Source organism: Aulonocara sp. 'chitande type north' Nkhata Bay, linkage group LG13 (assembly GCF_057382095.1).
Source record: "Aulonocara sp. 'chitande type north' Nkhata Bay isolate Kocher_YH1m ecotype deep benthic linkage group LG13, A_spYH_male_GT1.1, whole genome shotgun sequence".
NCBI lineage: Eukaryota > Metazoa > Chordata > Actinopteri > Cichliformes > Cichlidae > Aulonocara > Aulonocara sp. 'chitande type north' Nkhata Bay.
Window position 1 is genome coordinate 12,888,035 of NC_141356.1, and position 13,040 is coordinate 12,901,074.

The 13,040-nt window shown below is 44.3% G+C and overlaps 1 protein-coding gene across 5 annotated transcripts in view; it reads right to left on the reverse strand.

Annotated features, from left to right (window-relative positions):
- The window catches only part of itsn1 (intersectin 1 (SH3 domain protein)), a 50,038-nt gene that overhangs the window by 11,837 nt on the left and 25,161 nt on the right, over positions 1-13,040 (reverse strand). For 2 of the 5 annotated variants that reach the window (XM_086258767.1, XM_086258766.1), the window contains 14 exons: positions 9,370-9,506; positions 8,850-9,127; positions 7,899-8,065; positions 7,678-7,692; positions 6,138-6,385; positions 5,851-6,025; positions 5,684-5,770; positions 5,446-5,603; positions 5,172-5,251; positions 4,917-5,089; positions 4,780-4,825; positions 4,392-4,513; positions 4,006-4,129; positions 3,319-3,513 (listed from right to left, as the gene is read on the reverse strand). In XM_086258767.1, coding sequence (XP_086114893.1) covers positions 3,319-3,513; positions 4,006-4,129; positions 4,392-4,513; positions 4,780-4,825; positions 4,917-5,089; positions 5,172-5,251; positions 5,446-5,603; positions 5,684-5,770; positions 5,851-6,025; positions 6,138-6,385; positions 7,678-7,692; positions 7,899-8,065; positions 8,850-9,127; positions 9,370-9,506 — 2,005 coding nt within the window. Of the gene's footprint in view, positions 1-3,318; positions 3,514-4,005; positions 4,130-4,391; positions 4,514-4,779; positions 4,826-4,916; positions 5,090-5,171; positions 5,252-5,445; positions 5,604-5,683; positions 5,771-5,850; positions 6,026-6,137; positions 6,386-7,677; positions 7,693-7,898; positions 8,066-8,849; positions 9,128-9,369; positions 9,507-12,214; positions 12,293-13,040 lie in introns of all 5 variants that reach the window. The other 3 variants (XM_086258763.1, XM_086258764.1, XM_086258768.1) reach the window with 3 other exon arrangements.

Sequence of the window (13,040 nt, forward strand, 5' to 3'; positions counted from 1 at the left end):
TTTCAAACTGCTCTTTTAACTGGAATGACTGAAAGATACAAGCCTTTTTTTTTTTTTTAGCTAAAAGCCCCGCCCCTCTGTGTGTCATATCAGTTTTCCTCATTTTCCTCATATATATGACATCCCATCATCATCGTAGCAACAGACAAAACAGTAAACATGTAAACAAAAACAACGGAACAAACATTTAAAGTTAATACATATTCATATGTTAAACTACAACGGATAAAAACGTGTGTGTGTGTCTGTGTCTGTCTGTGTGTTAGCTAAGCAGCACGGCTTTTTTTTTTTTTTTTTTAAATTCCAGCTGCTCGCTTCCTTTTATGCCTCCTTCCCTACACAAAGTGAAAGGAGGGCAAACTAGCAAAAGGAAGCAGCAGCGAGGATTGAAACTTGGCCTGTAACTGCTGCTGGGACGCATCTCAATACTGCCTCGCTTCCTCTCCTCTCCCGTCTCCTTTAGAGCAGGGGAAGGGAAGGAAGGAGACGAGGAAACAGGAAGCTGGAAGGCGTCTTTGGCGTTGAGGAGAGAAGAGTTAAAGACTCTGACATTGAGACTTGTCCTCCAGCAGATAGTGGGTCTTTCTGTGAAGCTGTGGGAGGGGGAGGGGTTAGTGAGGGAGGTGGAGACAGCGTTTCTGACTGACAGGCTTTGGAACCAATGGGAGCGAGGTTAAAAAATAATTTAGAAAGAGGAATGAGGAGGGAGGATGAGCTGAGCGACTGATTCTAATGAGAGTCTCCCATAAAGCCACAAAACGACCCACTATCCACTTTACCACGCTAGCACGGTGTGTGTGTGTGTGTGTGTGTGTGTGTTTACAGTCACTGTGATCCAGTCAAAAACATGTTCATCAGTCCAGTCTTGGATAAAAGGAGATCAATAGTCTCCTCCTTTCTCCCTTCCCTCCTTATCTAAGCATCTCGGAACGGATAAAACAGGAAGAGAAGAAGAAGAAGAAGAAGAAGAAGAAGAAGAAGAAGAAGAGGAAGAAGAGTTTAAGAGGAGGAGAGGAGTCCTGACTACTGATCTCCCTCCTGCTGAACAGTGCTGTGTGCAGCCAGAGCCTCAGATAAACAGAGTTTGGCCAAGTCCAGTCAGAGATTTCGCCAGCAGAGGGCGCTTTAACGTTACAGTCTGTTTGTCTGTCTGTCTGTCTGTCTCTCTCTCTCTGGCTTCTACTGGTGGAGAGTCGCCATTTCCGGGTCATGTGACCTCTTGCTGCTGTCCCATTGGTTGAGTGGCCTAGTGGGCGTGGCCTAGTGGGTCTCTTTGAGGGCTTTGAGGAGAGGGGGGTTCTGGGTAATGATATGATCCTAGAGAGAGGACGACAACAACAAACATCAACAAAAACAACTAAACAAAACAACAACAAGAACAACAGCAACAACAACCAGTCGGGCCGCTAGGTGGGTGGAGCGTGCAGCAAGGCGGAGAGTGTGGAGGCGTGGTCTAACCCAGCATAGAAACAGAGGAGCTACAGCGGGCAGCGAGGCGAGTCGGCAGGAGATCGTTTGGTTTGTGTAACGTTTTAAAGACCAGCCATAATCCCCACTACTGCAATCATTTAGAAATACTGTCATCACTGTATTTATTATTATTGTTATTATTTATTTTCAAATAGAAGAAAGAACCAGAAAATTCACAGATTTCTATTAAAAACTGGACACAGACTCTTAGTTTGTGTTATATGTGGACCTGTCACACTTACATGTGCAGTAAACAGTAACCAGCAGCTTAACAGATGAACCTTTTCTCTCTATAAAATTCACATTTACAGAGATCAGAGTTTAAAAAATTAAATTATTTTATTTTCGCTCTTCAACACCGACCACAGGAATCGGTGACGGTTTTTACTGTTTTCATTTGAATCCACAATAAATTTAATTTTGGATTTCTAAACATGAAATTCTGAATTTTGAGTACTGAGGTTGTGTTACGGTTCGAAGCTGTAACTGATCCAAATACTCACTCAGGAAAACACGATTTTATAAACTTGTTATTATTAACTTCTAGTTCATATGTAGATGTATGCAGCTCATCCAAAAAGTCCAGTCGTTGTGTTGCCCCATGTGGCTTCACTGTAGGTGGCAGAGCAGCATCTCACCCTCTGTAATATATAAGTTGTGGCTCAAACAAGCACAAAAAACCTGATTTAGCCGACCTTCATTAGTGAAGGCTCTTTAAGTTTTTGACTTAGACCAGTTTGATTTTTTTCTCTAGCTTAAATATCTCACCCTGCCCACACACAGATGTGTTTTTCCCCTAAAAGAAACACCCGGGGTGGGTGGCTGGGAACAAGATTTACATTAAACTCAGATTTTAAAAATCAATCCAACAGTAAGAAATATTCTCCTGCTCTTGTTGTCATTTGATATGTGCAACACACATGTGCACAGGTATATGATACATGTGTTGGTTGTTTGTAGACGATGAAAGTGAAACGACTGTGAAACAGACTGTTATGAATCTCACAATAATAAAAACTTAATTGGATCAACAAGGAAAACAGATAAAAATCACTTTAATTGTTGACGTATCGCAGTTCGCTTTGACCATCATCGATCCCTGGCACCATTATGCATACTGGGAAAGAGCGGGGCTAAAATTTGATGAGTATTTGATGGTTTTTATATTGTTTTGGTTTTTTACCATTACCAAAGTGACTTTTCGTTACTTTACATCAGCTCTGCTCTACTCAAGTTCAACAGGTTCAGTCTGCTCAGTTGGCTCGATCCAAGGATCAATATTAAGGAGAAATGCTGCCTTGGTTTTTGTTTCGTTTTTTATCTATGTGGCTTGACCTAAACTTCGGTCCACCACTAGTCCACGAGCCTCACTTTGAGAACCCTGCCTGTACACAGACACAGTCTGTTTACCGCCAACATCTCTCTGCTCCGCTCTAGAAACTCTACGTCTATGGTGGATCATGCTGAAGGGACACATGCAGGGAAGAGGGGACACTTGCACACTAATACATGCAAATACACACACACACGCACACACGCACGCACGCATGCACATACGAACACACACACACACCACCCAGAGGTGGTGTATGACTGGGAGGTTATCAAAGAGGCCCAAAGGAGTGTCAAGGTGAAAGGTGAGAGGTCAAATCAGCCCGGGGAGGTCAATCACAGACTGAGAGAGGGACAGCATCTCCACACCTGGCTCTGGGCTGTGTGTGTGTGTAGAGAGTGTGTGTGTGGGAGAGTTCGTTTTAGTGTGTTACACTACTTTGTATTCACATTGGGAGTCGGTTAGTACGTCTGTATATGTTCCACGCAGGAAGTGTGTGTGTTTGTGGTACTCACACTGCGTGCTTGGGTCAGTATCTGTGGTGAGTTTGACGTAGTTGCTAGGAAACAGACCCTCCCTCCCATTGAGCTCTCCTTTCCACCAATCACAGTCGTCTTTGTTGAGCACTGTGATCACCTGACCCTTCTGGAAGGCCAGCTCGTCGTCGTTCTGCGCCACGTAGTCGTACATGCCGATCACCTGACACAGAGCTTCAGGACCAGAGACGGGGAACAGGGAGAGATTATTAGTGTCCGAGTCTCTCTGGATTCTTCACGTTCTGACAATCAATAATTATTAACGGCATCAAATCTGCTGAACTGTGTCTCTTTAAGTCCATTTGGTTGCACACAAAAGCTGCAAGATTGGCTGCATCCAAAATACAAACTACCCGACAATACCAATTATTTTACTCTACATGGGGTCAAAAACAAAAATTCTGGTATATTAGACTTCAAACTAGGCACAAATACCATGAACGCTGCAGGAAACTGAGGTCTGGGGTCCCATAGACTTGTATACAAGTTGAATCCCTTTTACAGCCACAGGAGCTGCCCCCTGCTGGCCAGTAGAGAGAATGCAAAGCCTTTTTAAAAAAGGTGCACCTCTTCTTCTTCAGCACGTTTCACAATGGACTGAAGGGCCTCTGTAGGTGTTGTGGTAAAGTGTGTGGATTTTTCTGTGTTCTTTGTGTGTGGATGTACCTGTGCTGGCAGGGGCCAGTTTAGGAGGTGTGGGCTCTGTGGGCGTCGTCTTGCTGGTGCTGGGACTCAGCAACTTCACATAATTGGCTGGAAACCAACCAATCTGGCGCTTTTTCCCTCGAGCCTGGACCAATAAAATCAAAGGATGCCATCAGTCACAAACCAATATGTAAAACACATTATGTACATAATGACAAAATACAGCAGGTAATTCCTTTAGCTTTGTTCTGTAAATAAAATGATACAGATTAAAAAAAAATCCTCAGTTATCTGGTGAATATTTGTGTCTCATTTAATCCATGTCAGCGTTTCCCATCATACCTATCCTTCTCTACCTCATTACACTGTTTCAGGCAGAGATTAAGTGACGGTTGTGTCTTGTGTACCTGGAGCTCGCCCTCCCACCAGCCCCCTGGGTTCTTCTTCCTGATGAGGATGAGCTGTCCTGGGGCTAAAGTCAGCTGCTCTGCTCCTGTAGCATTGTAGGGGGCGATCACCTGAGCGATCTCTGAACAGGAACAGGAAGAAGATGATGAGGGTTTTTATTTTTTTTCTTCTTTTAGTCTCTGACACCTGGTCTATGTGAGTTTTATTTTGAAGGTTTAAATCAGACAAGTTCTCTTTCACATGGCTTTAACTTCAACTGGCACAACAAGGACAACGAAGAGTGAATTAAGATATTTACTGGTCAGTTTGACACTTTTATTAAGGAAACTCAGTTTGGTATTCTGAGGAAAACAGGAAAAGTGCATTTTGGTAACATTACAGGCCTACCTGGTTTCTTCCCAAGGCTTCCCGTCTTCCCTGCTGTTCCCAGTGACTGTGGGCAAAGATTCAGAGTCACAGTGATTAGAAATATTTACCTGAAGATCTTCTATTCTTCCCCGAATTTGTTCAAAATGAGCTCTCACCTCTGATGTGGAGTCCCGTGGTTTGACGTAGTTGGATGGAAAGACTCCAGTCTTTCCTCCGACCATCCCCGTCCACCAATCGCCTTCTTTCCTCATCACCACGACGATGTCCCCTTGCTGGAAACTCAGGTCCCCCTGTTCATTGCTCTCGTAGGTGTACATGGCCACGTATTCTGTATGAAAGCATGAAGACAGAGTGAGTGACGAGAAGCTCGCTGACGTTTCAGCAAACTCGCCCACATTTGCGTTCGTTACCTTCACCCGACTCTGAAGGCTTTGTTGGGGAGGGGGAGGGGCGTTTTCCATTGGGCGGGCTTTCCGATGCTCCTGTTTCACTGGGAGAGACAAAGAGATAAGAAAAAAAATCATTAAATACATGAAATAATTCTTCTTTTTTTATGTGAGCAAAGTCAGCAGGTCCCCTTGTACTTTGGGTGTCTTGCCCACTTTAAGCGCCCAGTGTCACAACATAACAGCTTGTTTAAACTGTGCTTTGTGTCAGGAAAAGCCTGGAAGCTTTTTGACGTACTTAGTGTTTTTGCTGCGTGCTGCTGTTGCTGGAACACCAGGGGGAGCCGTCATGGTGGCGGAGATGAGCTTCACGTAACTTTTGGGGAACCAGCCTCTTTGTCCGGTCTGCAGTTCACCCAACCACCACATGTCCTGCTGCTCCAACACTGTTATTATCTGCATCAAATAAAAAGTTCAGTTATTACAATTAAAACGCAACAAAAAGAGAAAGAAATTAGTAATCAGGAGATCTCTACCTCGTTTTTGTTGAAGTTTAGGTGGTTCTCCTTCTTGGCTCTCCAGGGATACAAGGCCTGAGCCTGAAGACCCTCGACCTTCTCTCCCTGAGAGACACAGACAATCACAGCCGTTACTCTCAGCAGAAAGAGATGCAAAACCAGAGAAATATTGTTTCTGTCGTTACCTGTCCCAGTACGGGAGAAGGAGAGGAACCCGTCGTCATGGTGGCGGGAGTGAAGGCAGAGCGTTGTCGCAGCTGTGCCGAGGGAACGCTCAGAGATGGATTCTGACTGGCCGAAGAGGTGGGCCACGCGTCCCAGCCCTCGCTGTCTGATTGGCTGGTTGTGTTTGAGGGCCAGCTGGAAATATTGCAAGCATGCATATTAATATGATGTGACTGACGTGTCTGTGGGTCAGTAACGGAAAAACAAATCGTCAAATGTCAGCGAATCGGACTTTAATGGCACTTACGTTGTGCTGAAGTCCGCCCAGTTGCTGTTAGAAGAGGACGTGGTGGAGGAGGCGGTGTGTCCTGGGGCGGGAGGGGGCGTAGTCATCGGCTGCTGGGTTGAGGAGGTTGTGGCTGAGACTGTGGAGCGCAGCGTGATTGGCGCTTCACTGTCAGGTATACGCTCTGCATAATTGGCAGGAAACCAACCGGTCCGCCCTCTGAGCTCACCCCCCAGCCAACCGGGCTCACCTGTTTGCGACTCATCGACCTATCAGAGCACAGGGACAGGATTAGGATAGCTCTCATGACACGCAAGGGATAGAGATGCACGTGTCATGTTCATGGTGGGAGTGGCGCAAACAATAACAACGGTGGAAACGGCAGCAGCTGATCAGATCCTGATTAGTGGACAAATGATGCAAAAAACAACACGAGGCGCAAAAAGTCCCACGACTCTGCCCGAAAACAACACCCGATTTAAATTTGGCTCCTAAGCATCCTTGTGCAGCTCTGACATTAGGATATCCTCAAACAGAGCAGTGCACCATGGGCAGGCATGTATTTTAACATACAGACAGACAGAACAGGTTTACTGCTACGGTGGCCTTGAGGTGGATTTTTAACAGGTAAACCATAGCTGAAAACCCCAATTAACTACATCTGTAAATTTTAGGATATTTGCCATAAATATAAGAAAAAAACCCACAGAGCCATTAACAAAGTATTCCTGTATTAAATACAGATGAAAAATCGAATCCATGCAGGTTTTAGCAGCTAAACTAAATCTTTTTTTGACTTCTTGGCCACACCAGCACAGTCTTTGCTCACTCACAGTCCTACGTCTCAGATTCGGCTCCCTCTACCAGAATGTATTAAATTTGCTGCTGTACTGAAACACGTGAGGATGCAGTTGGTAGAAACAAGCTCCTAGTGACCAATCTAAAGGTAGGAGGAGTGCTAGAAGCTTTACAGAGATGCACAAGGAGACAATGTCAAATTGGGCAAAAATAAAACAAGTATGAGTTTTTTTTTAATGCACTTTATAAATTTGAAACCTCCATTTTAAACAGTAACCCCCCTGTTCCTCATGGTCCCAACCCCAATCTGTCAGAAACGACACTGCAATACGTAACATCTCACTGAAATGTGGCTACAAGCTAAAAAGTATATTTCCTCTGTTTTCCCTCCTTAAAATGGTGACAGGGAAGTGGGACGGAATAATGTGATATGTTTACATGAAAAATGGAAAACTGCAAGCTGGGATATTTTATTTGTTTAGTTTATTTATGTGGGAATTAAAATAGCCTCTGTGCTGTAGTCACCAGTCTTTGGCTGATAGTTAAGCACACTCACAGGTTTCCACACTAACTAAAAATAGCACGACATTACAGATCTAACTGCAATAACTTAAACAAACAAAAACTAAACAAACAAAAACCACAAACATTCATCCACTGAAAATGAATGAACATGGAGGCGACATGAGATGAAAGCGTTTCTGGCTTGTGATTGGTGGAGGCACATCACTGGGCGGGTGGGGGGGGGGGGGCAAGAACTTACCCATTCCCCCTTCACCTTCAGTTTGCACAGCAGAGGAGAGAGGAAAACGTTAATACACACACCGCACAGCCACACACACACCCTTCAGAAAGAATAAACACAAACAAATACAACACAGGCAATAAGACACGTGTGTGGAAGTCCTTTACGTGACCATCACTGACTGTAGTGAGCTTAGCTGAATTCATCTGAGAGAGCAGCTTTTTCTGCAAACTACATACCATAATAACATCTCCGGGAGTGATACTGATCTCATCATGGCTACGAGCGTCGAACGGATACAGAGCCCTGTAGTACACCACCTTCACCGGCTGCTGCTGCTGGTCGAAGGCGCTGGCTGAAGCCTTCTGGTCAAATAAACTGGGACCTGGAGCTTTTTCCACTGTGACTAAGCAGAAAAATAAAACTATTAGTAAGAGAGAATAGATCACTGCTGAGCAAATGAAAAGGCTTTATAGTGAAGCACTTCCTGCTAGACAGGAATTAGGTCTTTAGCACTAAATTCAGAGTTCAGTGTGTTTATGTGCACTCGTTTCTCTCCTGAAATATAAAAGAAGCTTTTCTGCTTTTTTAAAAACACCTACCAGAGCACACAGGTTTTTTGAATGATTAAGTCAATGGGTTTTTGATGTCACAGTCTCAAAGGGCTAAAAAGAAATTCGTCATCACGGAGCCGAGTTGTCAGAAGTGGCAAAAGCCGCAGTTCCTGTAGCTGCCACTTGAGGCTGACTCCAAAATTGAGTCTCTTCTCATACAGTGTAAATTTAAAATACCCCAAATCAGCTGTGAAGATGTCGTGTTTATAGACCAGTGAAAACCCAGCTTGCGTGTCTATGGATAGTTTCCACTTACATAACAACCGCGTGTGACATACAGGTGGATACCGACACCTGCTGGGTGTCATCTCAGTTAACTCAAGCAGAGGAACTGAACCTCCACACTGTGAGTTTGGTGTTTGTGTCATTTTGGAACATTTTTAACTGAATTATGTGACAGTTATGGGACATGCTGAGGTCTGAGCTCCAGTTTGAAGTCAGTGAAATAGTGACATTTTATTTGCATGTTACGCATTATTTAGCAGACATCTGTCATCCTTCTACATGAATACAAAAAAGGATTTCACATAAGCAACACGTCGGTGGCCAAAGCACTAAATGCACGTGTTAACACACCTGCTGACGCCCAGGGGTCAGCCGGCTGGCTGAAAAGCTTGTTTAGTTTGTCCTGCATTTCCTTCTTGCCTCTTCCCTCGTCCTCCTTCTCTTCTGTCGATCCTGCTCCCTTCCTGACCTCTTGCTCCTCCTCCATCCCTCTCCTTTTCCTCTCCTCCTCTTCCTGCGTCACTCTGTTTAGCCATGCGTGGGATGCAGGAACGGAGGCGGGGCTTGGAGCTTGTGGAGCAGAGCCTCCTGCTTCCTCCTTCCAGGCGGCACCTTCCTCTGACGACAACCTGTGAAATAAGATCATTAAAACAAGTTTTAAAACTCTGATTTTGGGGCAAGTTCAGCGAAACTTTCCAGCAGTTTTTCAACTGGATTTGAGAAGCAATTCCACAAATACAATTTTAACCACTCAAATTAAAGTTAATTTGTATAATGCTTCAAAACAACCACAGAAAAAATGGCCCAGATGGCTGCTGAGTGACTGACTTTTGCATTTTCTGGTACTGCATCATCTCCACTTGACTCTTACCTGCCCTCCTGCAGCTCAGCGGACTTCCTCTCGCTCGGGGTGTGTATGTGAGACTGTGTGTGTGTCTGTGTGTGTGTGTCTCCCTCCAGTTCCTTCTGTTTCTGTCTCTGCTGCCGGGTGTGGATCTCCCTCAGCTCCTGCAAAGCATCACGGGATACAGGAAGGAACAAGCGATGAGGAGGAAGTGGGGTCACAGGGCTGGTTGCTAAGGGCGTCCAACGACAACAAACAAGAACACCAACACTGGCAGTAGCAGCACGTTTGTATTAGTCAGGTGAGCGAGGCAAGCTCCGCCCCTTTACTTTGGTAGTCTTGTTAGTTTATTCTAAAACGGACGAGGCAGGACGCTAAACTGAAGCCTTCTGTTTGGGAAGTCTCATTTCTTTTAACCAGTCACTGCACTCGAACTAGAACATCACATGTCACAGAGAACCTGAAGACACTGACGTCGGGGCTTACAGCTTTCTGAGCTGATGTGCAATGGAAGGCACAGATCATCCAACTCTTCATGAAAGGCTTTTTGTGGAGCGATGGCGGCTGCTGCTTTTGATCATGACCATAAACAGATTTGATCCAAAGTTTAGGATGTCATGCATTACCTTTATATCTACACCTGGCAGCGTCTCTCCTCGAGACTCAGTGTAAGTCACTCAGAACAGCCAAGTGACAGAAAGGTTAACAAGGCAATGGTTACCATGAGGGTTCTTTCTCGTGGAGTTTCCCTTTATTCAGTTCAAGCTAGTTTTGAACTTCCTCTGTGAATTTATCAGGATGTTCTGATGCTGCAGACTTAACACAAATAAGTGAAGGTGTGAAATAGGCTCAATATATTTCATCGCAACTAAAAATGCACTCACTTTACACCACTGTGTAACAGTTATTACACAACAAGAAAGTGAGGCAAGGAACATTTGTCCTTATAGAATCCTGTTTTATTGTTACTGCTCAGGTGACATTATTTTATCTCCACTGCTTCTCTGATTTTCCTGGAACAAGCCTTTGAATGCACATACTGTTCATCACCTATGAGTGTGATGCTGATGTTGTGAAGGGAGCGCAGAGTGTGAAAGAGAAGCTGTCGATTTAATGATCACAGCTGAAAAGATAAGACTGCCGATACAAGTGGTAGAAATTACTTCTTAAGTTCAGGTGTTTCAGGCACGTCCCCACCTCTCTTCTTAAAGGACCACGAGGTATCCAAGAATCAGATAGGCCGTAAAAAGGAAATGGTGGTGATGTGGGGGACCAGCTGCCTGCACTCAAGTCCCTGCAACTTGTGTTTCTGTCCGAGTATGATTAAAAAACAAACTTTTCTATATGTTATCAGTACGTGGGAAGGGATGTGACTTGGAAACAGACCCGGCCCGTAATAGAGGGCTCTGGTCATGGTGGTGGGGCGGAGCTTGCACGGCGCACAGTATGTTCGTGGGATGGGTTAGAGGTCAAAAAAAAAAATGTATGGGAGGGAGGGGGATTGAAGGGAAGTGAAGGGATGCAACTGTGGAAGGGGCAGTTCTGTGTAGTCATGACAACCAGCTGTGCCATTAGAACACACTCTGTTACTATAACAACAACACAAGGCAGCTGTCGTGTTTCAGCCAAACAACCGATGTGAGGAAACCTCCAGAAATGAGCAATCGAGAGACACAACGAGCCGAACTACAAATGTGAAGACAGAAACCTCCACATCACCTCAAACAGGAAGTGGAGGATACACGAAACAACAGAGACCACACACACACACACATACACACACAAAAACACAAACGTTTGTCCAGATCAGGTCTAGTTTATTGCCACATTAGGCTGGTTAACTTCTAGTACCTTCTACGTGTCTGGCTGAAACATAATTTGGTAGCACGCAGGCTTTAGGATTACAGTATAGCATCTGTAATCTAGTAAATCCCAGCATAGCAACAGCATAAAGTCACCTAAAGTAATATACCTGCTGTAGTGAAGGGACATTTCACCATAATTTATCATCATGGATACACACATTTCACCCGGTGTGTAGCGCTCTCTAGTCTATATTGTCTTGGTGTGAGTTGCATAGTTACAATCATCATCTACGCATTAATCTACAGGTGTTTACTTTCTGTTTTGTTTTTTATATTATTATAATCAAGAAGTTATATCAAAAAAACTAGTTAGTGAGAGCAAGGACATCCAGATTCAAAGACCCATGACAGGCATGACCCAGTGATGTGTGCCTGTGTGAGGATTGTCTGTCCTGTAGGTTAGCTAATTGAAGAAATCTACATAGTTTACTGCTGACTGCGTCCACCAAGCCGGCAGGTGTAGTAAGAAATTCTGGAAACCCTGTATGTCAGGGCTGGGGGGGACAACAGGCCTCAAGGGCTGGTGTCCTGCATCAAGATGTGTCCTTGATCCAACAAAGCTGATTTAAATGGCTAAATTACTTGAAGTTCTCCGGAGGCCTGGTAATGAACTAATCCTTTGATTCAGGTGTGGCTGACCCAGGGTGAGATCTAAACCTGCAGGTTTTTGCTTTTCAAAAGGTGAGTTTCATTTAGTTTCATTTTATTAAAGAGTCATCGATCATCTCCAAAAACGGCGCAACTCAGACCAACTTTGATTCTGGGCTGAACTGTTCCTTTAACTACAGCAGCACAGCTAGCCAGCTGGATCAGTAGTGAGCCAACACCAGCCTAACAGAACAAAAGATCAGAGGCAAAGATAGAGAGGATGACAAATTTAGGGTGAAGAGAAGAAGAGACAGAAAGGAAGACGAGTGATGAGGAAAAGAAGGAAGAAGAAGAAGAAGAAGAGCAAAGAATGGCGACAGGAGGAGGGGCGTGATGGGAGGCTGGTTTGTTTCATGGACCTTTATAACGTGGTCTAGCCGAGTCAGACACACTCTGACAGCTGACACACACTCCTGCAGCTGCCCCTGCTCCTGGTGCTGAAACACACACGCATATATGTATACACACACACGCACACAGTTCAAAACACAGACACACACAATATTTGTCAGTAGATTTCTTTGTTGGTTTTTTTCTGTACACACCAAGTCATTTTTGTTGGGGTTAGTCCATGTAACCTCATGCTCTTGTCACATGACCAGTTAATTTCAATATTAGGTGGATCAGTCGGATTCTTCTGAGACACTAAAGGAAAAGCAGGCTTGCACAATATGGCCTTGACTCATGAAGGGAGGCTCTCGTGAGTCACTGCAATGACTAATGTGCTGTTAGTTTCATCAGAGGTAAAACGCTGGCTGCCTCTAATTGTCACCTTGCTTTGGATCATAAGTAAGAGTTTTAGTAAGTAAGCTTGCTCAAACCGGTTCTACCCATTTTAATTCCTGCTTTGCCTTTAAAACAAACATACGCTCGATAAATATGTTTTTTACTGCAGGCATGATCACTTAATCAGAAATAGATGAACAAAAAAATAAACATTATTCTCATGTATATCCAGATTACTCATCATGTGAATAATCTTTAGAGATGTCAAAAAATCCTGCATTTAAAAAAAGTCTTAAAATGAATTAAAGCTACCAGCAGGATGTTAATGTCACCTTCGAGTCTTTAACTCGGCATTAACAGCAGCAGCAAACATTCGTGTTGACGTTTCCGTCTCCGAGTCAGAATCGTTACAACCTTATTAAAGGCTTTGTCGTTTCCTGTGTCAGTCGTGTCCTGCTG